This window comes from Lepidochelys olivacea, assembly GCF_965140295.1.
Source record: "Lepidochelys olivacea isolate rLepOli2 genome assembly, chromosome: 7".
NCBI classification, from domain to species: Eukaryota; Metazoa; Chordata; order Testudines; family Cheloniidae; genus Lepidochelys; species Lepidochelys olivacea.
Genome location: NC_140417.1, coordinates 15,380,184 through 15,405,629, shown reverse-complemented (window position 1 = coordinate 15,405,629; position 25,446 = coordinate 15,380,184). Strand labels below are relative to the sequence as shown.

The following is a 25,446-nucleotide window of genomic DNA, read 5'->3' as shown; positions in this document are numbered from 1 at the left end:
TGGTGTGTACTAAAGAGAGAGCCACAACCATTGTTGTACAACATCATAAATAGCTTATCTATTTGGCCTTACATGCTTTGCATCCTAAAGCTCTTTATTAATTTGGAAAGAGAAATAAAATGAACAATGGGACAGATAAATCCATTATCCAGTCAATTGAAACAATATAAACAAAAATATTAAGCAAATCTATGAAACTATGTTTTCATTTTGGATGCATTTTTGCACAGGCTCTCAAACGCAAAAAATCCACTACAATTATTCAGAATTATGCACTAGTCTTTAGAGCTAGTACAAAAGGTGATTTGGCAGTGACTTTGCAAATGAGTATGGAGAGTTATTCGTGGAAAGTGATACAATTTATCATTCGTGAGTATTTGGACGACAGCTGGTTTATTTGTGAAAATGATTGCAAATTCCAGATGTCTTGTGGTTTTTAGCATGATTGATGGTTCAGCCAAAATCTGTACCAGATGTTCAGGCCTGGCTGTTTATTTGCTGTTAGCCTCCTGTTTTTTTTTTTAAAAAAAGTTTTGTCATCAAATGAGAACACAGAGCCAATTCTATGTGACTGCTTTGAAAAACCCTTTGCAATTTACCCCTGGTGACATTCCTCCGAAAGCCTCTTTTGGTGTATTCAGACAGCACCCACCTGCTAGGAATCCTACTGGTCACCTTAATTTTTCGGGCAATGGCCCTTTGACAGTGGTAGGCCCCTTGATGTGGAATTTACCACCCCTTCTGTCCCTACCCTCCTGTCATCCATGTTCAACTCCTCCCGACCTATTAAAACTCTTCTCTCCTGCAAAGGTATGGTCCATGCGACCATGTAGGCTCTTTATTACCTTTCTACCTTCCTCTTCTCTTAGTGTGAACCCCTCTATATATTGATTTAGACAGCCTTTTTCTGTCCTGTTGCACAGCACATACAAGCACTGTAGTGGAGATGCATCAAAAATATAATCATTGTGTGTGTTTGTTATACTGGAGCGCACTGTTGTGTGCCAGGTGCTTTACAAAACAGATAAAGAGCCTGTCTTTTCCTTGACAAGGCTTCAGTTTCATTGTTAATACAAAATGACAAGTGGCAATAGGAAGAGGTGAGGAAGACTGATGGCTACAGTAGTACAGTCTTATGGCTGTTAGCAATTATAGACACGTCTAGTGGTCCAATGACCACTTCTTAAAAATGGTCTTTAGAGTCTCTTGTAGGCATTTAGGAAAAAATGAACCTTAAGGAAGGATCTGAATCAGAGGTTCTCAAAATATTTACCATTGTGAGCTGCATATGCAGCTGTGTGTAATGTGGGCTGTACACACACACACAACCTGTATGGCCCTGAGGATGTCACACGGGCTGCAGCTGTGTGCTGATTGGGCCGCAAGCGGGTTGAGAACTGCTGATCTGAATGATGTTAGGGAAGTGGCTTGCAGATAGTCAATGGCTAACAATTGCTGCCTTGCATCAGATCTACAGGAAGTGTCTCTCCTCATTTGCCCTCCTCTGTGTCATGCGAACAGCAGAGAGGGTAACAGAGGGAGTTTGCTTGGGAACTGCCTGAGAGGAGGTACGCTAAGGGCTGCATTAAGGAGGCTGTGTTGGTGAGTATCTGAGTGTCTGTTGTGGGGACGGTTTGACGGTTTGACCATGTGCTTGATTGGTGGTTTGAAAAGTGTGAATTGGGAGTGCTTTGTTCCAGGTGAGTCTTGAGTAGGTCTGACTGTTATAAAAAGCCAGTCAGCTGCGAACCAGCTGAGCAGCTAACAGCAGAGAGGCTAACAGAGGGAGTTTGCCTGGGAGTTTGCCTGGGGAGAGCCCACTGAGGCTTACATCTTGCCGGCTTCTCTGAATAGTTACTACAACTCCTGAGGAAGCTCGTAGAAGGAAGGTAATATGGATGGGGAGTGTTCAGCTGTTGTGACCTGCACTGGATGTGCCATGTTTGTCTTTCTTCCATAGGACAGAAGTGACTTTGTCTGTACAAAGTGCAAGCTGGTCTCCATATTGGAAGAGAAGGTTCAAGGTCTGGAGCAACAGGTATCGACCCTGCGTTGCATAAGAGAAACTGAAGATTTCCTGGACAGACGTCAGGATATGCTTCTCCAGACACAACGTTCTGAAGATTCAGAGCAGGCTGCACTGCAAGGACAGGAGGACGGTGAAGAAATTTGGCAGTATGTGACCTCCAGAAGAAGAAAGGGTAGCGTCCATGTACCAGCAACGCAGATACAGGTAAGTAACCATTTTCATGTTCTCTCCACAGGTACTAATGCAGAGAGTGGACTAGATGATACATCTGAGGGAAGGGAACAGAAGGAGACTCTGCAGATTGGAAGGCATGAGATGCACTGTCCTAGGGTTGGGGGTTCCACGACCACTGCTCCCAAGAGAAGGAGGTGGGTGGTGGTGGTCGGGGACTCTCTCCTCAGGGGGACTGAGTCATCTATTTGCTGCCCTAACCGGGAAAACCGAGAAGCCTGCTGCTTGCCAGGAGCTAGGATTCACGATGTGATGGAGAGACTGCTGAGACTCATCAAGCCCTCGGATCGCTACCCCTTCCTGCTTCTCTACGTGGGCACCAATGATTACAAGAATGACCTTGAGTGGACCACTGCAGACTACGTGGCTCTGGGAAGAAGGATAAAGGAGTTTGAGGTGCACGTGGTCTTCTCGCCCATCCTCCCCGTGGAAGGAAAAGGCCTGGGTAGAAGCCGTTGAATCGTGGAAGTCAATAAATGGCTATGCAGGTGATGTCAGAGAGAAGGCTTTGGATTCTTTGACCATGGGATGGTGTTCCAAGAAGGAGGAGTGCTAGGCAGAGATGGGCTCCACCTAACGAAGAGAGGGAAGAGCATCTTCGCAAGCAGGCTGGCTAACCTATTGAGGAGGGCTTTAAACTAGGTTCACGGGGGGAAGGAGACCAAAGCCCTGAGGTAAGTAGGGAAGTGGGATACCGGGAGGAAGCACGAGCAGGAGCACATGAGAGGGCAGGGCTCCTGCCTCATACTGAGAAAGAGGGATGATCAGCGAGTTATCTCAAGTGCCTATACACAAATGCAAGAAGCCTGGGAAACAAGCAGGGAGAACGGGAAGTCCTGGCACAGTCAAGGAATTATGATGTGATTGGAATAACAGAGACTTGGTGGGATAACTCACATGGCTGGAGTACTGTCATGGATGGGTATAAGCTGTTCAGGAAGGACAGGCAGGGCAGAAAAGGTGTGGGAGTTGCATTGTACATAAGGGAGCAGTATGACTGCTCAGAGCTCAAGTATGAAACTGCAGAAAAACCTGAGAGTCTCTGGATTAAGTTTAGAAGTGTGAGCAACAAGGGTGATGTCGTGGTGGGAGTCTGCTATAGACCACCGGACCAGGGGGATGGGGTGGATGAGGCTTCCTTCCAGCAACTCAAAGAAGTTACTAGATCGCAGGCCCTGGTTCTCATGGGAGACTTCAATCACCCTGATATCTGCTGGGAGAGCAATACAGCGGTGCACAGACAATCCAGGAAGTTTTTGGAAAGTGTAGGGGACAATTTCCTGGTGCAAGTGCTGGAGGAACCAACTAGGGGCAGAGCTCTTCTTGACCTGCTGCTCACAAACTGAGAAGAATTAGTAGGGGAAGCAAAAGTGGATGGGAACTTGGGTGGCAGTGACCATGAGATGGTCGAGTTCAGGATCCTGACACAGGGAAGAAAGGAGAGCAGCAGAATATGGATCCTGGACTTCAGAAAAGCAGACTTTGACTCCCTCAGGGAACTGATGGGCAGGATCCCCTGGGAGAATAACATGAGGGGAAAAGGAGTCCAGGAGAGCTGGCTGTATTTTAAAGAATCCTTATTGAGGTTACAGGGGCAAACCATCCCAATGTGTAGAAAGAATAGTAAATATGGCAGGCGACCAGCTTGGCTTCACAGTGAAATCCTTGTTGATCTTAAACAGAAAAAAGAAGCTTACAAGAAGTGGAAGATTGGACAAATGACCAGAGAAGAGTATAAAAATATTGCTCGGGCATGCAGGAGTGAAATGAGGAAGGCCAAATCACACCTGGAGTTGCAGCTAGCAAGAGATGTTAAGAGTAACAAGAAGGGTTTCTTCAGGTATGTTAGCAACAAGAAGAAAGTGAAGGAAAGTGTGGGCCCCTTACTGAATAAGGGAGGCAACCTAGTGACAGAGGATGTGGAAAAAGCTAATGTACTCAATGCTTTTTTTTGCCTCTGTCTTCATGAACAAGGTCAGCTCCCAGACTACTGCACTGGGCAGCACAGCATGGGGAGGAGGTGACCAGCCCTCTGTGGAGAAAGAAGTGGTTCGGGACTATTTAGAAAAGCTGGACAAGCACAAGTCCATGGCGCCGGATGCGCTGCAGCTGAGAGTGCTAAAGGAGTTGGCAGATGTGATTGCAGAGCCATTGTCCATTATCTTTGAAAACTCATGGCGATTGGGGGGAAGTCCCAGATGACTGGAAAAAGGCTAATGTAGTGCCCATCTTTAAAAAAGGGAAGAAGGAGGATCCTGGGAACTACAGGCCAGTCAGCCTCACCTCAGTTCCTGGAAAAATTGTGGAGCAGGTCCTCAAGGAATCAATTCTGAAGCACTTAAAGGAGAGGAAAGTGATCAGGAACAGTCAGCATGGATTCACCAAGGGCAAGCCATGCCTGACTAATCTAATTGCCTTCTATGACGAGATAACTGGCTCTGTGGATGAGGGGAAAGCAGTGGACGTGTTATTCTTTGACTTTAGCAAAGCTTTTGACACGGTCTCCCACAGCATTCTTGCCAGCGAGTTAAAGAAGTATGGGTTGACTGAATGGACTAAGGTGGATAGAAAGTTGACTAGGTTGTCGGGCTCAACGGGTAGCGATCAATGGCTCCATGTCTAGTTGGCAGCCGGTATCAAGTGGAGTGCCCCAAGGGTCGGTCCTCGGGCCGCTTGTGTTCAATATCTTCATAAATGATCTGGAGGATGGTGTGGATTGCACCCTCAGCAAGTTTGCAGATGACACTAAACTGGGAGGAGAGGTACATACGCTGGAGGGTAGGGATAGGATACAGAGGGCCCTAGACAAATTAGAGGATTGGGCCAAAAGAAATCTGATGAGGTTCAACAAGGACAAGTGCAGAGTCCTGCACTTAGGATGGAAGAATCCATGCACCGCCACAGACTAGGGACCGAATGGCTCGGCAGCAGTTCTGCAGAAAAGGACCTAGGGGTTACAGTGGACAAGAAGCTGGATAGGAGTCAACAGTGTGCCCTTGTTGCCAAGAAGGCCAATGGCATTTTGGGATGTATAAGTAGGGGCATTGCCAGCAGATGGAGGGACGTGATCGTTCCCCTCTATTCGACATTGGTGAGGCCTCATCTGGAGTACCGTGTCCAGTTTTGGGCCCCACACTACAAGAAGGATGTGGAAAAATTGGAAAGAGCCCAGCGGAGGGTAATAAAAATGATTAGGGGACTGGAACACATGACTTATGAGGAGAGGCTGAGGGAACTGGAATTGTGTAGTCTGTGGAAGAGAAGAATGAGGGGGGATTTCATAGATTTGATAGTGTGGTGAAACACTGGAATGCATTACCTAGGGAGGTGGTGGAATCTCCTTCTTTAGGTATTTTTAAGGTCAGGCTTGACAAAGCCCTGGCTGGGATGATTTAGTTGGGGATTGGTCCTGCTTTGAGCAGGGGGTTGGACTAGATGACCTCCTGAGGTCTCTTCCAACCCTGATATTCTATGATTCTATGTTCTTGCACTGGTGTTTTTCTCCTGAATAACTTCTGGGCTTTTAAGCATGAGATGCTGCTGCTGGTTTTCTGCATGGTTTAAGGCTGACTCTATTAGAATAGACTGTATAGATGCTACACTAATGTCTATTCACTGTCTATTTTCACTTGTGCAAGCACTCCCTGAAGGTAGAGTTCTGTAAGGTTATGTGTACGCTTGGAGCTAGTTGTGTGATTTCCCAGTTTGCATAGACCTGCTTGCTCTAACTCTTATCTTGCGCAGCCTAGCTGCTTTTACTGTAATTTGCACAAGCATCAGTGAAACTAATGCCCGGGAAGTGTATCCAGCTGGAAAATATTGGTGAGGGAATATACATCAACATGTGGATAAACTGATGAGGTCAGCACAAATAGCAAACCTCTCTTTGTTCTGCTTGCTGCATGAACTTCAGGGCAAAATAATCATAACTAGCTAAAAAGTCCGCATGGTACAGTGATTTAAACAGAAGTCAGCCATATTTATTAAAGTAACTAACTCTACCATTTCAGTCTAACTCAGTAATTTTTGTGCCAAGAGCATGTCAAGAATGCTACAGTGCCTTCAACTAGGTCTTGGGCATTTTGCTATAAATATTCATAGGCGGCAGGCTAGGTAGTGCTAATGTGATTTGTGTGTAAAGGTAGGTGACCTCAGGAAATAATCAGCAACATACAATAAGGGACAGGTGTTGCTATAACAAAACAGTACGTACAGCAAAGAATCTAACTCAAAGTCAATTTTGATAACCAGTTGAGACAGCATAAAACTACCCCCCTTGGAAATCCTTTAACTCTGTTGATATTGCTTGCCAGACTGTTAACACAGGTGGTGGCAGAGCTGAGTGAATACTGTAAAAAAATATCTGCAAACGTTTGTGTGAATAACACAAGTAAATTTGACACAATGGTATTCATGACTCCGCATGCTTGGAGACATATGGGTAGTCACAGGTTTGTTCACATTAACATTTGGGGAAAGCTCTGCTCATGTAATTAATTACCTGTTTGATTCTGAATTCAGGAGTTATAAAACTTACCATCATCCAAAAGGAAGCAGAAGAAATACCAGGTGACTTCTGTGACCAGTCGCACAGCTCGGATCAAGTACAAGTTGATACCAAATTTATTTATTTATTTAGTACGTGCATAGTTGTCTAGCCAAGTGACTGCATCTTCAGTGCCGTGATGCACTTCTTCTAGGCCACCGCTGAACCTAGTCAGCAGGCATTCATCAACAGTGTGCATCATCGTCTGTGTCATGCCGCAGCTGCACAAAGGGCTGTCACAAAGGCCTCAGCGATACTGGTTGGCTGCACAGAGACCTTGCCCAGTCCAGAACCTGTTCAACAGGGACCATTGGTGATGGGGCAGGTCAAAACCAGGTGGGCAAATTGTGGGGTTGGCGACGAGGGACTGGTTGGGGTTTATAACAGATATCCATTCCTCTTGCCAGAGTGTTTCTGCCGTCACATCCTGGCATGGCGGATGAGACCATAATGGGCGATGTGATGGCTGACATGCAGCTGGTGGTTTTAAAAGGTCATTGTGCAGCAGCAGGCTTGAGCTGGCGCATACTTTCTCCAGTAACTTGCCAGTGGCAACTTCTCATCTGATATGAGGAGGAGCGATATTGCTCAGAATGGGAAGCCATGGGAGTGGAGTCGGATGCAGGGTGCTGGAGATGATACGCATGGCGGCATGCAACTACGTATCCACCAGTTCAGTGTGTGACGATCAACTCTAAACTGGTGTGCAGTACTCTGCCACTGAATACGATATGATACCAAATGAATATCTGTAACAAGACTCTCACAGCCTATGAGGTACCAGCAGACCATCAGCTGAAATTTGCTTTAAAAAAAGGGTTCATACAATTGCAAATAGTAAATCAATTCTTTAAAAAACCAAATGTCTGTTAGCAAACACTGATGACTGCATCGATTTCTAATATGTGTGTTAATTTTATAAAATATAATACAGCACTTTAATCAGATCTCCTCTTTCTTTGTCGAGCATGCAGGGAATACGATTCTGACATTGCTTTAGTGTATTAATAATAGCTAGCTCTTATATTGCACTTTTCATCCATAGATTGTGAAGAGCTTTACAGAGGATGTGAGTGTCCTTGTCTCTGTTTCACTGATTGGAAAGGAAATGAAGTATAGAGAGGTGAAAAGACTTGCCACATGCAGGGTCACGAGTAGATAGACACCAGGTCTCCCAACTCCTAATCTAGAGCCCTAAGGCCTGGCTATTTTCCACTGGTACCCAAATGAAAATACAACATGCTGGATTTAAAAACAAAATATGTTCTGTGATGTTCTACATTTGGAGGGCACCCTGGCTACTTTATACTCCTGGTATTTGAAGAACGTTTCACTCTTATATCCTGCTGCCGTACTTCAGGTTACTGGCAATCACTTTTGAGGCTCATTTGCTTTAATTTAAGATTTAAGGTGATCAGTTTAATATTGATCTACTCCTGGCAGTTGGTAAAACACCAACATTTAGTGTTAGCTGCTAGCCTGATCTCATTTTAGCTTTATAAAACCAGTGCTTCCCTTCAGTGGTGAAAACACATAAATGTTTCCCCTTGAATGGTTCTGAACAAGGCTTTTGATGGTTTCTGCCTTAATGCTTTCATCATTTGTGGTGTAGTTTACAAAAAGGGAACTTAAGGATCATTTTAAAGTCACTAGATTGTAAATTATCTATAACAACATGAAGGTTTCTGGCATTTGATGGCATTTACATTCACACAGATAAAATAAATTCTAACCCCCCCCCCCAAAAAAAAAACAAAAAAAAAAACCTAGACTGAAAGATTTCTTTATGCTGCAACCAAACATCATAATATATTACATAGTCTTCACTGAAGCTGCTTCCCTCATAATTAGAAATATAAATGGTTTGTCTCAGAGGTATCCAAATTCTAGTTGGTCTGTCTTGTAGAGAATATATACAGAAGAAGGGGTGATGATGGTAGCACTAATTAGTTAATGTTTGCAAAATACTTTCGTGAAATGTACTGAGCTTTATTATTGCCACGTACATTTGATTCTTAACAGTGTTGGAAGGGATTGCTACTGGGTCACCGTACAGGATTCATTTACTTCAATGGTCCTCATAGACATTTGCTTAGTCTGGCTTTGTGATGGTGATGATGATTCAACTCTCCTTGGCTTCTTGTCCCTTTGCCCAACTGTTCCCATATTATCTTTCCCAATGCTTAATCTAAATTTTCCCTGCTTTCCTTTAAGATCATTTGTTACCTTTTATTGTGTTCTTATTGGCTGATATGAAAAGTTGAAACTGTCCTAATCATAACATACCGACAAGAGTTGCTTGAGGTTAGTCAAAATGTTGATAATCTTTTGTGAAAACTATTCACTATTTTTCAGCTATTCTACTCTTTGTATTGAAGATGGTTATTGTGTCTGCCAGATTCAACATGCTTTGTTTTTATTTAATGTAAACAGTAATAGATGGTTTTTCAAGTCTGGAAGGGACCATTATGATCACTTTAGTCTGACCTCCTGCACAAAGAATTTCACGCAGTGAAAGTTACAATCACTGTTTCTGCACCAAGACCATAAATTATGGTATTAACATACCAGGGGGACAAAAGACCATTTCTAAAGAGATTGAAAATAATTCTGTAGATAGTGTAACTATTTTTATTCTCTGATGTTGCAGTTAATAACAAGGAATAGTGGACTCCATTAACTACAAACTGGACAAAATAGTGGTAAACAGTTGTTACAATGGGTGATTTTGTTCATGTCCTCAGAACTTCAAGGTGGAATTTTATGTTCTTGAATTCATATGCAGCTTGGATGTGGATGCACAGACTTGTTGTGCCTAATTACACACTCATTACAGCACTGTTTAGGGGGCTTTCTGCTTTTTTGGTAACTTTGTATGTACAGCTGACTTGAATATCTAGTTGCAACATCCTGCAGTCATGAACATAATACAACATGTGTTCTCAGGAAGATAGAAAATGATGAACAGAATGTGCTTATCCTTGTAGTCCCTTCATTTGTAACAGAGTAATATTGATGATTAACTAAAAGTAATTAAGTAAAATTCAGTGCAAGCTACTTATATAAATGAGAATGTAATTTTATTCAAATTTGCTGTAGGAGAGATCACAAGTGACTAGAACAGTGCAGGGGTGGCGAGTTGTATGGGCCCATGGGGCCCTTGCTCCAGGAATATTCAGAGCAAGGGGGGCCCAGCTCCATCAATGTTTGAGGCTGGGTCTCTCCACCGGCCCCACCTGCTGCCCCCGTGCACCTCCCCCAGAGCATCTCCCAGCCCCACCTGCAGCCCCCGGGCAATTTAAAAGGGCCCGGGGCCCCCCGCACTGCACCATCGGCAGTGCAACGAGGCTAAAGTGGCTTCCTGCCCACCCTCGCTCTGCACAGCGTGCCACTCCCAGAAGCAGCTGGCACATCCCTGCGGCCCTTGGGGGTGTGTCTCTGCACGCTACCCCCACCCTGAGCGCTGACTCTGCCATTGGAACTGTGGCCAATGGGAGCTGTGGGGGTGGTGCCTGTGAGCAGTGGCACGCGGAGACCTCCAGCCCCCCCACCTAGGAGCCGCTGCCAGAGGGGTGTGCGGGTCACTTTTGAGAGCCGCCAGAAGTAAATGCTGCACCCCTCCCGCATCCCAACCCCCTGTCCCAGACCAGAGTCCGCACCCAGCACCCAATCTGCCTCTCAGAGCCCGCACCCCTCTCACACCCAAACTCCCTCCCAGAGCCTTAGGCAGGTGTGGGGCGGGGGAAGGGAGGCGGGACTTGGACCCATTCTGGGCACCACCAAAAATTATACAAACCTGCCGCCCCTGGAACAGTGTGAGCAGGGATTGCAGTTTTGTGAAATTTGGTTTTCTTCTTGGTGAAGTTAATTGCATGTCTCATCTGGATTTGATTGCTGAAGTACACTACAGCTTTGGTAGCATGTAGCCACCCCAAAAAACAGTTTGAAATATGCCTCTTACTCTGAGAGTCCTCTCACTTGACATCAAAAGCTTCAATACTGCAAAAATAAGTATTCTATAATTCTTTGTATAACCACCTACGGCAGATCTAATGTACATGTTCAGTGCTCAAATACTTACCTGTTCAGTGCTACAATGATGGCCAGACAGTACACAGCACCTTTTCACTATGTTTGTCTTGATACAACAAATGTCAACTGGTCAGCAGTAGTCACCAACAGGAAGTGAAAAGTGGTGCAAAATATCTGTCTGTCCATGTGCATTCCTTGCTCATGAAGTCGTCAGGATGGCAACTTGCTGAGTGCATATGCAGAACGATTGTGCAGTTGCAGGCACAACTAGTTGAATGTGTAAAATTTGGCATACAGATTTGGAGGCTGGAGTTGAAAATCTCAATCTAACCACAGCTCCGAGACCCATGTTGCATGCATCAGTGCATAATTTAAACACTTTCTGGACTGGCCAAATGGCTGTTTTTGATGCAGTTTGGTTCTCTGTATCAAAACCTTTTTGACAGGTGTTTGACCAAACCACTTTTCTTGAAATGTATATTTTGTAGTGCTCTGTATCTGCTTCTCATGCTATGTTTTCCATTTTCCATTTTCAACAAGTTAGTGTTTTCAGTGTTTTGTTCCCTCTTCAAAAACCCTCTTCCCATTTAGCCATACTCCCGTTATTACAAATGTGTAGATCTGATCTCCCACCCATAGACAGAAAAGTAGCCACCTGAAGTCAGTGGGGTAATTTCTTTACTTTTGCTAATAAAAGCCACAGTAAAGAAACATGGAAAAAGCATCCAGTTTAGTTAGGAGTGATAAACTGGTAAATGCCTGAATTCCCTTTTAAAAGTGTACCATGAAGTGTTCTATGGTAATGGTCCATAAGAGAAGTGAAACTGCAATGTTGGGATCTTTACTGGTGTGTGTGTGTGTGAGAGAGAGACACTTCTGTCTTCTTCAACAACAAATTCCCACATTTAGTCCTTTTGTCAGAGAACTTCTCAAGGTTACACTCAAAGGCTTTTTGTCATCTTCTATTACATATGTATTTTGGTCAGACTAGGAAACTGGGTTTGAGAAGGGTAAACTCTTTTCTGGCATATGCAGAGTATTGAATGAAGAATGAACTTGGCTTTGTGATTCATGCCCTTGGGACAAAAACTATGGGTTATAAACATAATTTTGCATGTAACGTTTAGTTTTTAGTGTTTATTTAAAAAGAAAAAAGGGGGGGGGAGGGCTCGATCCTTCGGTCTGGCCCAGTTGTGCTCAGAGAAGAATCTGAAGTTGGGGGATAGGGAGAGAAGTGGGTTCATCTGGCTTTATGCTATCTTTTGTAGCTCTCGCCTTCTGAGTTTGTTGGAGGTAGGTTCAACCCCTAGTATAAGTTAGAGCAGCCTGGGGCTTTTGTTATAGCCAGGTGCCCCAGGTCCCCAGCAGCTGTTCCAGCAGCCAGGAATAGACCGTGTAGACATTACAGCCATACCCATTCTATTCGCATTACTCCCTATTCCAAAAGTTACAGGTGGGGTGGGGCACAGTAGCTCTAGGCCACCTGGGAATTCTTCCTGCACTAGGAAACATTCCTAGTTGGCCAGTTCTATTGGGTTTCCAATCACAGGAGGTCAGACTAGATGATTGGGCGGTCTCTTCTGGCCTTAAACTCTGACACTTTCCACTGAGAGACTGGCACCAAGGCGCAGTATCAGAATGGAGAATCGGGATCCAAATGTTTAAACTGGTGCTTACTATAGTGTATAGAAACTGTGTAGTATTCCTTGGAAAAGTTGCAAGTCCTCTAGTGGTGCTCACTGGGTTCTGTTTTAGAAATAAGTCAGACTAATTTGTATATAGAGTTAAGCCTTCCATGCTTGTGTACATTAAGTAAACCTGATTATTTGGAGCCCCCATGTGGTTTCTAGATATTATTTTGTTAGGTAAAAAGCAAAAGATGCAACATATACAAAATTTAGTTATTTTGCCTTTGGATAGCTTCAACACAAGTGAAAATTAAGTTCCGATGATGGAATGCTTATATTTCTATATCTTCTAAGACTGTAGGGTCATTTTTCTTTTGTAATTAAAAATGTAGACATACTTATTGAAAGCATAATTTTGAATGTGTTCCTTCCTCCACTGAAGGGTAACCCCATCTGACAGGGTGTGCACAGATCAGAGTTGGCCTTGGAAAGAATTAATGTTTCCTTCTTGTGCAATGAGAAATGAAGATAATTGTGGAAAGCCTTTTGGGGTGACTCCTGCTGATTGGTCTTGTAAGAAAACGTGAGAGGTTTGCCTAACCTTTCCATGGGACTCAGCAGGCAAAATTCATCCCAGCTGTGCAGTCCATGCAATACATTGACTTCAGAGGAGGGGAGTGGCTGCTAGGAGGACTGCTGTCTTCTCTGGCCAAATGTCAGGCTATCTGCCAGCAAAGGGTAAGATCCAAGGATATATTTTTAACTTTCCCCCATCATATGTGGCCGCTAAAGCAAACACGATTCAATCCGGTTTCCAGGTCAGTTCAGTCTGGTTTAAGTGGCACTGTTTTGTATGGATTTTTGTTTTTATTTAATTGCCATTCATATTCCCAGGGCACCTATTCTCACTGCAGTACTCCTAATCCAAACCTGAGAAGGGAACTATCTACAGGTTTGTGAAGATCCATTTGGAGCTTGAAATACATGCCATAAATTCACTGCTGAAAGGCATCTTCAGAGACCAAATCCAAGTCCCTTGCTTTTTGAGGAACCCAGTGGTCAAGGAACTTACCTGATAGTCACCCCTGGTGCTTTGAATGTCAGAATGAGTGAGGAATACCTATCCCTCTGTATGAGTGCCTCGGGGACACAACAGGGGACTTGGATAGAAAACAGCACAACTTATTATCCATTCCATTAATATCAAATGAAGATCATTGCAGAAAGGGACTACAAATATTCATATGAATAAGATCTTAAATTTGTTTTCTTCTTATGCCACCTGTTCTAGCAGCTAAAAAATGTTGTTTTTATGTAGTGTTATTACAGAAAAATGGAAACATAGCTGAGTAATAGTCATTTTCACTCCACGCTGTCGATTCCAATGGCAGGTCTTCATTAGTCACAAGCACTTGCAGCATGGGGAAGACTGCTGTTTCTTACACTTGTGGGCAAACATTTGTATCATAAATCAGTAATTCCAGGAAATTATAATAGAACAGAAACTATGCTTGCCTCTGTGTCTGTTTGCTTACTTTGAGTTTGCAGAATCTGATTGAATTTGAAGATAAACTACCTAGGATTTTCAGTTTGTGTCCAGATTCACAACACGCCAGTTTATGCTAGTATTTGAAAGACTTTACAGAAAGCGTGCAGGGGAAGAGGGAGGTACAGCAGGCCCTTAAATACATCCATTCCGCTTATGATTTCACTAAATCATCCTTTGCTACTGTGCTGTATGAGCTTCTATTGTACATTAATTCCCCTTGTGCACATGGTGATATTACAGATCAAGTGCAGAATTACTGACAGAGTTATTCCTGACATAAATAAGCAATTTACTCCCACTCACCAAAAAAAAAAAAAGAAAAGAAAGAAGAAAAGAGACAATTCCTTTTACCTTGTAGCTATTGGAGGGATTCCAGAGGAGGAACTATAAATATGGCAATTCTTATGTGACCTTTAGACTTGCTATTACCCTATTTACTCAACACCAGATTAGGAAGAGTTCTTGATGCCTATTTTACCCCTACTTGTCCCCTCCCACAAAGAATCTTGCCAATATTAAGCTATTGCAAAAAGAGTATATTTTATTTCAAAATGATTGCAGGGGACTTTAAGCATAAGATTTCTGCAAAACTTTGTCGGAAGGGAGATTGTTTTTAATAACAAAATCATTTTTAGCTAGTAATATTAGAATGATTGACCGTGCGAATTACTTTCTTACATGTGAGCTGAAAAGAAAGTGTGCTGGGCATACAAGAATAAAATTGAGTTAGTGCAATGCAGTTTTTAGCACAGTTAGTGTATATGCAGTTACAAAGGTGATCAGTAACTTTTCTTGGTTCATCTAACTTTCTTCAATTACTGCAGTTTCTCAATACGGGCAATAAACCTTTCCATATCTCAATTCTTATATTCATGTGAAACATGTTGAACATCTATCTTCATGTCCTGGGTTTTTTCTTTCCAAGTTCCTCATCAGGACTTTGCAATAAAGTACAGACTGGAAGAAGACTGCCCCCTAAAAATTCAGCCCAGGATTTAAAATGAGCCCATGAGACATGGGGATCTTAATCTGTGCTCTGAGAATAGTCATGCAGTACAGACATGCTCAGTAAAGCTCCTATTTTATGTACCTAACTATTTTATGCCTCAGTGTCTTGATTTGAGAAGCTCCCTAATAACCTGAGATATAAATCCCAGATTAAAACACTTCCCTTCCTATATCTGATCTTCAGACTATTGATGCATGAATTCTTTCAGGGATATATACTCCTACAATCCTCATTATTATGATGTTAGGGAAATGTCCTGTTATACTACAGCAAGATCATATTTAAAGTCCTGGGAACTTCAGCTGGTAGACGTATTTCATCATGACGGCTGAAAAACAAATACCACTGAAGAGTCACCTGGTACATGTGGTCCAGCATCTGTCACATTCTGGATGCCTTTCAAACCTTGCTAGTTTGTCCATCCAGGCATACATCTGTCTAGAGCAGGGACTGGCAACATTTGGCATGCGGCCCACCAGGGAAATCCGCCGGCGCGCCGGGACGGTTTGTTTACCTTCAGCATCTGAAGGTTTGGCCGATCACAGCTCCCACTGGCCGTGGTTCACCATTCCAGGACAATGGGGGCTGTGGGAAGCAGCGGTCAGCACGTCCCATGGCCCACTTCCCACAGCCCACATTGGCCTGGAACGGTGAACTGCGGCCAGCAGGAGCTGGGATCGCCCGAACCTGCGGATGCGGCAGGTCAACAAATCGGCCCAGCCTACCACGGGCTTTCCCTGCAGAAGTGGTGGAACAAGTTTGGGAACCACTGCCCTAGAATAATGACAAGTGAGCTGTAGCTCACGAAAGCTTATGCTCAAATAAATTTGTTAGTCTCTCAGGTGCGACAAGTCCTCCTTTTCTTCTTACTGCCCTAGAAGTATTTTACTATTTACCAGAGCCTAACCAAGCAAAATGCAGATAGAAGGATTTTCACTTCCCCTCCCCTTCCTCAGTTGACCCAGATTAAATTGGATAGCAAATATTTTCTGCTATATTCCCCTCCATCTGCAATTGTATTTGAACTTAGGTAATATTGTAGTGTGCAAAATAATGCAGATAGGATGCAATGATGCCATTTAGAAGTCATGAAACAATTAAACAGCACAAGCAAATCAATCATATCTTCCCTCACTATCTGGTTGCCTCTAGTGTGTAATACAGAGATTTCCCTGAAGCTCATTCCTTTATTACAGATCCATCCTTTTATTACAAATACTTTTTTTCTACGACTACTAAATTCCTGGTGTACTGGATCACTGTCAGACAGCAATAGGTCACTCATTACTGTGAAAAATTAAATTTATCTCTTTTTTTTGTCCAGTTTGGAAAAAAGGGGAGATCTTCCGACTTCAAAATCAGTGGATGGGCCTCATTAAAAACAATGGGTTTCAGGGTAGCAGCCGTGTTAGTCTGTATCCGCAAAAAGAACAGGAGTACTCGTGGCACCTTAGAGACTAACAAATTTATTAGAGCAGAAGCTTTCGTGGGCTACAGCCCATGTCATCGGATGCATAGAATGGAACATATAATAAGAAGATTGCCACCCTTAAGTCTTTTACTGAGTGGCCAGAGAGGTTGAAGTGTTCTCCTATGGGTTTTTGAATGTTATGATTCCTGATGTCAGATTTGTGTCCATTTATTCTTTTGCATAGAGACTGTACATTGGACACTCAGTAAAAGACTTAAAGGTAGCAATTTTGCAACAGAAAAGCTTCAAAAACAGACTCCAACGAGAAACTGCCGCGCTTGAATTAATATGCAAACTAGATACCATTAACTTGGGTTTGAATAGAGACTGGGAGTGGCTAGGTCATTACACATATTGAATCTATTTCCCCATGTTAAGTATCCTCACACCTTCTTGTCAACTGTCTAAATGAGCCATCTTGAGTATCACTACAAAAGTTTTTTTTCTCCTGCTGATAATAGCTCATCTTAATTAATTAGCCTCTTACTCTACCTTTTCACGTTCTCTGTATGTGTATATATATATCTTCTTACTATATGTTCCATTCTATGCATCCGATGAAGTGAGCTGTAGCCCACGAAAGCTTATGCTCTAATAAATTTGTTAGTCTCTAAGGTGCCACAAGTACTCCTGTTCTTATTGAAAACAATGTATTGCTTCAAAATACAGCCCTTCTACAAAGCCTTCCTACACAATAGCAAAGGTGTCCAGCACTACAGCTTTACTTTATGTCCCATCAAATTACATTGGATTGTACTATGTCTGTTGCCTAAGCATTCAAGAACAAAGAATCATCTTATCTAGTGTCAGGCATGCGGTGCACACATGCATGCCATCTGTATCTCTTGCAAACACAAAAACTGTTGAAGGGAATAAAGAGAGGGACTAAGAATAAGGAACTTTCTGTCAGAAGGAAATGAGTAACCACCAGCCTGCCATGACCCTGAGGGTGTTGAACCTCTACACGGTTCCTAGTTGCCTCCCAGTGGCTTGCTGCTAACCAACCAGGCAGGAGAGACCATGAAACTCAAAATTAAATAAGGGAGGTCTTCTCTAGGCCTGAATTAGAGGAACACTGTGAATTCTGATTGGTCAGGGCTTCCTATTTAAACGCAAAGAGAGGAATTTGTCCACACAGTTGAGCTTTGCCAGGCTGATACATTAGAACCTGTCTTCTTATCTGACTCCTAATTTCATAGAATCATAGAATATCAGGGTTGGAAGAGACCTCAGGAGGACATCTAGTCCAACCCCCTGCTCAAAGCAGGACCAATCCCCAACTAAATCATCCCATCCGGGGCTTTGTCAAGCCTGACCTTAAAAATATCTAAGGAAGGAGATTCCACCACCTCCCTAGGTAACGCATTCCAGTGTTTCACCACCCTCCTAGTGAAAAAGTTTTTCCTAATATCCAACCTAAACCTCCCACACTGCAACTTGAGACCATTACTCTTTGGAACCCCCTTTCAGGTAGTTGAAAGCAGCGATCAAATCCCTCCTCATTCTTCTCTTCTGAAGAATAAACATCCCCAGTTCTCTCAGTCTCTCCTCATAAGTCATGTGTTCCAGTCCCCTAATCATTTTTGTTACCCTCCGCTGGACTCTTTCCAATTTTTCCACATCCTTCTTGTAGTGTGGGGCCCAAAACTGGACACAGTACTCCAGATGAGGCCTCACCAATGTCGAATAGAGGGGAACGATCACGTCCCTCTATCTGCTGGCAATGTCCCTTCATATACATCCCAAAATGCCATTGGCCTTCTTGGCAACAAGGGCACACTGTTGACTCCTATCCAGCTTCTCGTCCACTGTAACCCCTAGGTCCTTTTCTGCAGAACTGCTGCCGAGCCATTCAGTCCCTAGTCTGTAGCGGTGCATGGGATTTTTCCGTCCTAAGTGCAGGACTCTGCACTTGTCCTTGTTGAACCTCATCAGATTTCTTTTGGCCCAATCCTCTAATTTGTCTAGGGCCCTTTGTATCCTATCCCTACCCTTCAGCGTATGTACCTCTCCTCCCAGTTTAGAGTCATCTGCAAACTTGCTGAGGGTGCAATCCACACCATCCTCCAGATCATTTATGAAGATATTGAACATAACCGGCCCAAGGACCAACCCTTGGGGCTCTCCACTTGATACTGGCTGCCAACTAGACATTGAGCCATTGATTGCTACCCATTGAGCTCGACAATCTAGCCAACTTTCCATCCACCTTATAGTCCATTCATCCAGCCCATACTTCTTTAACGTGCTGGCAAGAATACCGTGGGAGACCGTGTCAAAAGCTTTGCTAAAGTCAAGGAACAACATGTCCACCGCTTTCCCCTCATCCACAGAGCAATATTTCCCTCTCTTGTTCCTGATTCTTGCCCCGGCCTCTGAATCCAGCTCTGATGCTTGGCCAGACTCTCAGCTCCAGCTCTGACCATTAGATCTGGCCACCTACATTCCAGCCCTGACATAGCATCACTGCATTCAGCTAAAGCCAAAACTGGCCTCTTAGCCCAAGTGTTTTTCTGCAGTGGGTACTCCTCTCTCACATGTTCATTAAGAAACACAGAAACCCCAATACCACCAAAACCTCTCAGCCTGCCTCTTGGTGGTATTGTCAGTGCATTGTTCAATTTTTAACTTCTTGTAAGTACTCGAGTGCTGTGGTGATGAGGACTATAAAAGCACCTGGCTAGATACAGTATTGCTCTGTGGGGATGTGGGAGAATATATGCTGCATGTGCATATTCTATATAATTGCAGTTTAATCAGAAACAGAGAGCCTTGGGATATCTTATGTGATACTTTGCTTATGTGCAGTACCGGCACCTGTGAAGTGTCCTCGTTTTTCTTTCAAGTTAGGTGTCAAATGCAGACTTTCTTCTGCTTATAAAGATCTGTTGGAAAACTTTTTTTATCACCACATAAATGTGGTGTGGCTTTTTTTTTTTAAATATAAATCAGGCTCTCAATTTGCAATTTTTCTTTTTCCCCAGTCTGTTAACAAAAATAAATGATCAGTAATTGCTAGTAATGGCTGACTTGTCTGGGAATTATCACTGGAGTATAAAATGCAATTTGGCTGCTCATTATGATTGTTTCATTTCTTCCACTAAAGATTTTGACCTTCTAATTTAGAAATGTGAGGTGTTTATTGGATAAATGTTAAATTTGTGCTAATCTTCTGTATGGGTTTCATTTTTGTCCTTTTGGGTTTATCATCACCTGTTTCCTGAGATGAATTAAGTGGAGGTCAAATAAAAAAAAGTTGCAATTTTCCCATCTCAAACTGACCAGATACAAATAAAACACTCTGAAGCTCAGTACTGGAAAAAACATGTATGACTATTTCATACCAGACCAAAATGTCCCATTTTGCCCTGCCCCCTTACATTTGCTCTCCTAAAGCAGACAATTCCTTACTCCAGCAGAACAAAACTGATCTTTCATGCCTTCTTTCAGCCCTCTCTAACAATCTCTCAAGCTTTCTTTTACGTCACATTCCACAAGATCTCCTCATTGCCCCATCCCTCTCTAAATCAAGGCTCCCCTTCTATGCCCCAGTCATTTGCCATCATTCTTTACCCTACCATATTCTCAGAGTCAGCTCACCCTGGTGCACTGAGACCTCCCTTTCTACATTAGATTGCTTGCTAAAGAACCTCCCCAAGTCCTTACTAGACCTTTTTTCTGCAAGGGGTAGTGATCCTGTAGTGCTACCATTGGAGTGACAGTGGAAATGTCTGGGAGCATTTCTAATGCGAAAGAGATGATTCCAGAAGCCTGAGCTTCTCGCTCTTTGTGAGCTGAGTCTTTTCTGTAGTTTCTTCAACCAACCTCTCTCTGCTATTGTGGAAATCCCTTTCAACTTAACACACCCTAACCTGTCTTCAAGAATAAGAAAACTTTACTTTGCTGCACCCCTTGTGCCCCTTTTCTGTATATGCTACTTATCCTGCATGGTGCTAAAGTTGTTTCTCCCCTTCTATCTGCTGTGATGGAAGGTGGCTGTGTTCAGCAGTGGCTTCTGAGTGGGATGGTTGAGGTCATTCTTATCTGTCCTCTGGCTTCTTGATGGCACTAGAATGGTGCAACTGTAATTATGCCAGGCATGTTAGACCCTTAGCCTTTTACTGTGAGTCAGCACAGGGGAGGGCAACCCCACCCTTCTCTTTAGAGGTTTTAAGACCTATTCAGTGCCAAGTCCACCTCCTGAGCCATGTGAGTTTTGTGAAGACATATTCCAGGGAGAAGCCAGTCCCAGGGGCCATAGAAACCAAAGCCAGCAAAAGCAGACCCCTAAATAGCCTCAGCAAATTCTGCAATAGGAATCGGTGGATGCTAATGTCATGAGACTGCTCTTGTTTTGAGTGGACTTTTTCTTTTCTGTGCTGGTGAGATGTTTGCTTCAGCCCCATCCCGCTCTCTTCTTCAGAGTCACTTCACCTCACCCTTGCTCCTCTTCTCCCCTGCTCTGCCCCCTTACTCACTCCATTCTAGTGAATTCCTTCTTAACAAAGCTCCACCCAAAGATTTTCTTTAAAAAGTGGCACTGATATTCCATATGCTGCCCTTGCGTTGTTCACTTTGCTTGTGTTCCATCTCTTTCTCTTCCCCTGTGTCTGTTCTGTCCAGATTATAAATTCTGCAGGCCATGGACAGTCTACTACTCTGTCTGTACAATGCCTAGAACAATGAGGCTCCATTCTCCATCGGTCACAAGGCACTAACCCAATAAACATAATAAGTATGTCTAACTAGATAGGTTCTCTAGACTTACCAGGGTGAGACTGCATGAGTGTTAGACTGCTCTCTAGATGCTGGATGTTTAGCTATATCACTTTTTGGCCTTTTGCAGGTGATAGAGGCTGATGTATGGTTTGGCTGTGTGGCCATCTCACTGAATATATTCCTTAACATTGCAGCTGCTCTTTAAGAAACACATCAATAAAAATTAATAGAGAGAAACCATCAGGGTTAGGGTTTTATTTGCCTTGAGGCATTTAATGATTCTCTGAAGTTCTTCCAGGGCAATTTCATTTTCCAATATTCTTGCTGAGACATCCCATATATTAGGATGTCTGGCTAATTATCCCCTAGAAATGATTAAATGAATACAGTTAGTAGTGGTAGTGGTAAAGAATCACAGAAAGCGATAGAAATAGAGGGCTCTTCTAGCAGACAAAGGTATAACAAGGTCTAATAGCTAGAAGTTAAAGTTAGACAACTCAGACTTGGTAATAAGGTGCACGTATATACCAGCGAAAGTTATTAACCACTGGAACAATTTACCAGAGGTTGTTGGTGATTCTCCATCCACTCCCTCCCCCCACATTTCTCCATACACATTAAATGGAGACTGGATATTGTTCTAAAAGATCAGCTCCAGTTCAAACAGGAATGAATTCAGGGAAGTCCTGTGGCCTTAGTTATACAGAAGGTCAGACTAGATGATCACAATGCTCCCCTTGGGGTTTAGAATCTCTGAAAAAAGTGTTGCTTTGTTCGAACACTGAACAAGGAACTTAATTAGATAAAGGAAAACAGCGTTATTCTTAAAACTACCTCTGTTCCTAATGCTACATACAAGTAGGTAAGAGAGCTGCAGGAGGAAGTGGCCTGTCTGCAGAGCATCTGGGAGTATGAGGACTTCAGCAGGATGCATGTGGAGAGGTCTGGGCTGGAGGATGACAAGAATTATTTGACAGCAAAAGATGATAATCAAAATTGCAATAACAAATGACCAGACAAGTCACTGGTTTCACCACTTATCTAGATCTGGTCATCTTCTGGATTAGAGGAGAGTTTTGTCCATCTGATGCATTCAGAATATCAAATCCCAAAGGTGTCAACTCCTGCATAGGACAATTTTCAGTGGAATGAATTTCTGATGGAAAATGCCCTTTTCACCAAATGGGAATTTGCCTGTGGAAAATATGAGTTTTGCCCAAACCTGGATTTTCTGTTAGGTAAATCAAGATGTCAGCTGCCTGCCTGCCTGAAGGCAGAAAGTAATATTAACAAAAGCCTTCCATGACTCCCAAAACAGTCCCTTCCTGTGAAATTTTTTGGGAGTTTTGACTGTCTTGATTCTGGACAATTTTTTTTCCCAGAAATAAAATTTTCTGTGGGAAGGGATTTCTATTTTCCAGCCAACTCTACTTTTGGTAGATATTAGGATTCTTTTCTACAGAGGAATCTGTTTTCCACACAGGCACCGACTTTCCAAAGTGCCAGGGGGTGCTTGACCTCCGGCTCTGCCCCAGGCCCTGCCCCCACTCCACCCCTTCCCCCAAAGTCCCCCCGCCTCTTCTTGCCCAGTTCCACCCCCTCCCTGAAGCGCTCCTCCCATTTTCCACCCCCCTCCTGCACGCTGTGAAATAGCTGATTGTGGTGGGCGGGAGGCACGGGGAGGGAAGAGAAGGTGCTGATCCATGGGGGCGGAAGGCGCTGGGGGAGCTAGGGGGAGCTTATAGGGGGGCTGCTGGTGGGTGTTTAGCACCCACCATTTTTTCCCTGGGGGTGCTCCAGCCCCAGAGCACCCACGGAGTCGGTGCCCGTGATTTTCACTAAGGCTGTTGTGTGACTACCCTTGCTAGGATCATACAGCAGTTGAACTGGGGTTGGAAACAGCTGAAGGACAGAGAGTTGTTTCCTTTTATTGGTTAAAAAAGCTGTAATAAAATAAGTAAAACTCTTTATTCCTAAAGCTTCTTTCTTTTGCTTAGAATTCTCCCCAACCCTTTATACCTACTTGCTGGCAACTTTTCAAAAAGAGTACACAGGTATTAGAGTGTTGGATTTCCAGTTCAGTTTTGATCACCACAGATAGTTTCCTTTTGTTTCTGTTTTCTAAATCTTGCGCCATTAGTTTTCTACACCATTGGCTCTGTTATTTTCATAGTTAAACTGTCCTCATAGGCAGGTCTGTGTGGCTAGACGACGAGTGGGTGGGTATTTACATGCATGGTTTGTGTATGTAGTTACCACATTCAGGCCCTGATCCTGAAATGAATTCCGTGTGGCAGAACCTTATGCCCATGTCAAACCGCAATGTAGTCAATGGAGCTGTGTGAGGGGGACAGTTTCCCCCTCACGTGGAGCGCACTGCTGCATTGGGGCCTTTGTTTGAAAGGTTCAGAGTTGAGGTTCTGGTTCAGTTTGCATGTTTTTATGCTGATTGTCCACGCCTCTTTTAATCTGAAATATTGGGATAGAACCCTGTTGTAAAAGATTCTCTGATGAAGCCCCAAACATCTGTATAATATGGGGCCAGAAATTTGATATGGGAGAAAATAAACATCTGAACATTCCAGCACCTTTAAGGTGTGCCTCAAATTTGGTTCTAACAATGAGTGACACTTTGTGTGGTTCCTTTTCTGGGAATTGTCTCTAGATCCTTGCAAGGTAAGGAGAGCTCCCAAGGGGCTGAGTTGAATTTAGTTAAATGGCTGATGAGGGCACCAACCAGGAACAACTTGGCATCATGCAGGATTGGGCACTAAAAGATCAACACTTTTTCCTCAAGCCTTTATTTATTTTTCTTTTGTTAGAACTGTGTTCAAAGGAAAAAGGGTATAAATCGAATAGTGTTTATGGCAAAAGATCAGAGATGACAGTGCAAGAAATGAGGAGATATAGATTTTTCTGTGTTTTAGTCCCATGCCAGTTTTTAACATTCACATGATATGAAGCAAACTGCAGCACTGCAGGTTTCCCACTGCTCTGCTAATGCATCCTGATAAACCTTAAATAGGACATTTCACACTTGGAGCTGAGCTGTGACAATCGAGATTTTTGTGTGTGTGTTGGATTGTTGAACTTCTGGAAGCCTTCAGATGCCAATGATTTTTAGTAATACGTGCCTTAACGAAAGGACAAGGCATTAGCTCAAATGCCATCTCTAAAGGGTATACAGACTTTCTTTAATGTTCCCATCTTTTATTAGCCAAAGCAAGTTAAAAGTAACTATTTTTGAAGTAATAACTGAACTCCTCAGTCATCTCCATCTGAGGGAGTGAATCACAGTCCTTTGTCTGAGCACTACATTTAGAGACTTTGGTATTATCCTGTAAGCAATTCTTGCTTACAGAAGCAGTCACAATAAACTCAGTGGGTCAGATTCTGAGTGCACATGCAAAAGTGGTAAAGCAGGAGTAGTTAGGCCAGAATAAAATTGGTGTGAAATGAAAATGGAGTCAGTGGGGTTATTCAATTCACAAGGGGTTTGGGACCTAAGATGGAAGTGGATTTTACATAAAATAAAAATATTTAAAAGTTTAAAAAAAAAAGAAGATTTTTTTCCAGTGGGGTCTCCCTGCCAGTTATATTCAGTATTTTTTTTTTTGTTCTTTACCTAATAATGTCCTTCACCTGTCCTCTATATCTTTCCACCTATCTGAGAGCTCCACTTTTTTGGTAACTTGTTTTTAAAGGTTTATAGTGCATATTAAAATGTCCTAGATTAAGTGCTTATATAGAACAACATGCTGATATGGATTTTAGAGTTTGCTGGCTGGATTATTTCCATTTAGAATCACCAGATTAATGACACATACAGAAAAATAAAGGCAGGAAATAAACATAGGAGCAGTGGTGCTATAGGTACTCATGCAAAAAATACTGCTGGTCATTATATTTTTTATTATGGAAAAAGAGGGAGTTTGTACAGCTAATCTTTAATGACATATACTGGATTACTTTAGGTCAGTACCTTTAAAAACTGGCTGAAAAAAGAATTTTTGCAGACAGTAATCATCAGGCTATAAAATCGTAGAAATACTATTCAAGCTATTTAAATACATTTACCAACTGTTAGATCTCAGATCTGGGTATGTGTGGGGGTGTATTTGTGTGACTCTCTCTCTCGCTCCCTCTCTGTCAGTCTCCTTAAACTATTGTGAAGCTGTTTTGGGTACTGACCGGCTAATACACATGATATAACGAATAGAACTTTGCACTCA

The 25,446-nt window shown here is 43.0% G+C and overlaps 1 protein-coding gene across 5 annotated transcripts in view; it reads left to right on the top strand.

Moving 5' to 3' along the window:
• LOC311523475 (uncharacterized protein) overlaps window positions 1-25,446 on the top strand; it is a 359,706-nt gene that overhangs the window by 82,640 nt on the left and 251,620 nt on the right. Inside the window, exons 2-3 of one of the 5 annotated variants that reach the window (XM_084633478.1) lie at window positions 1,961-2,233; window positions 6,782-7,590. The exons of 3 other annotated variants lie outside the window; for them this stretch is intronic. In XM_084633478.1, the coding sequence (XP_084489604.1) occupies window positions 1,961-2,233; window positions 6,782-6,790 (282 nt within the window). In that variant the 3' untranslated portion in view covers window positions 6,791-7,590. Of the gene's footprint in view, window positions 1-1,960; window positions 2,234-6,781; window positions 7,591-25,446 lie in introns of those variants that run through there. One more of the 5 variants, XM_084633477.1, reaches the window with a different exon arrangement.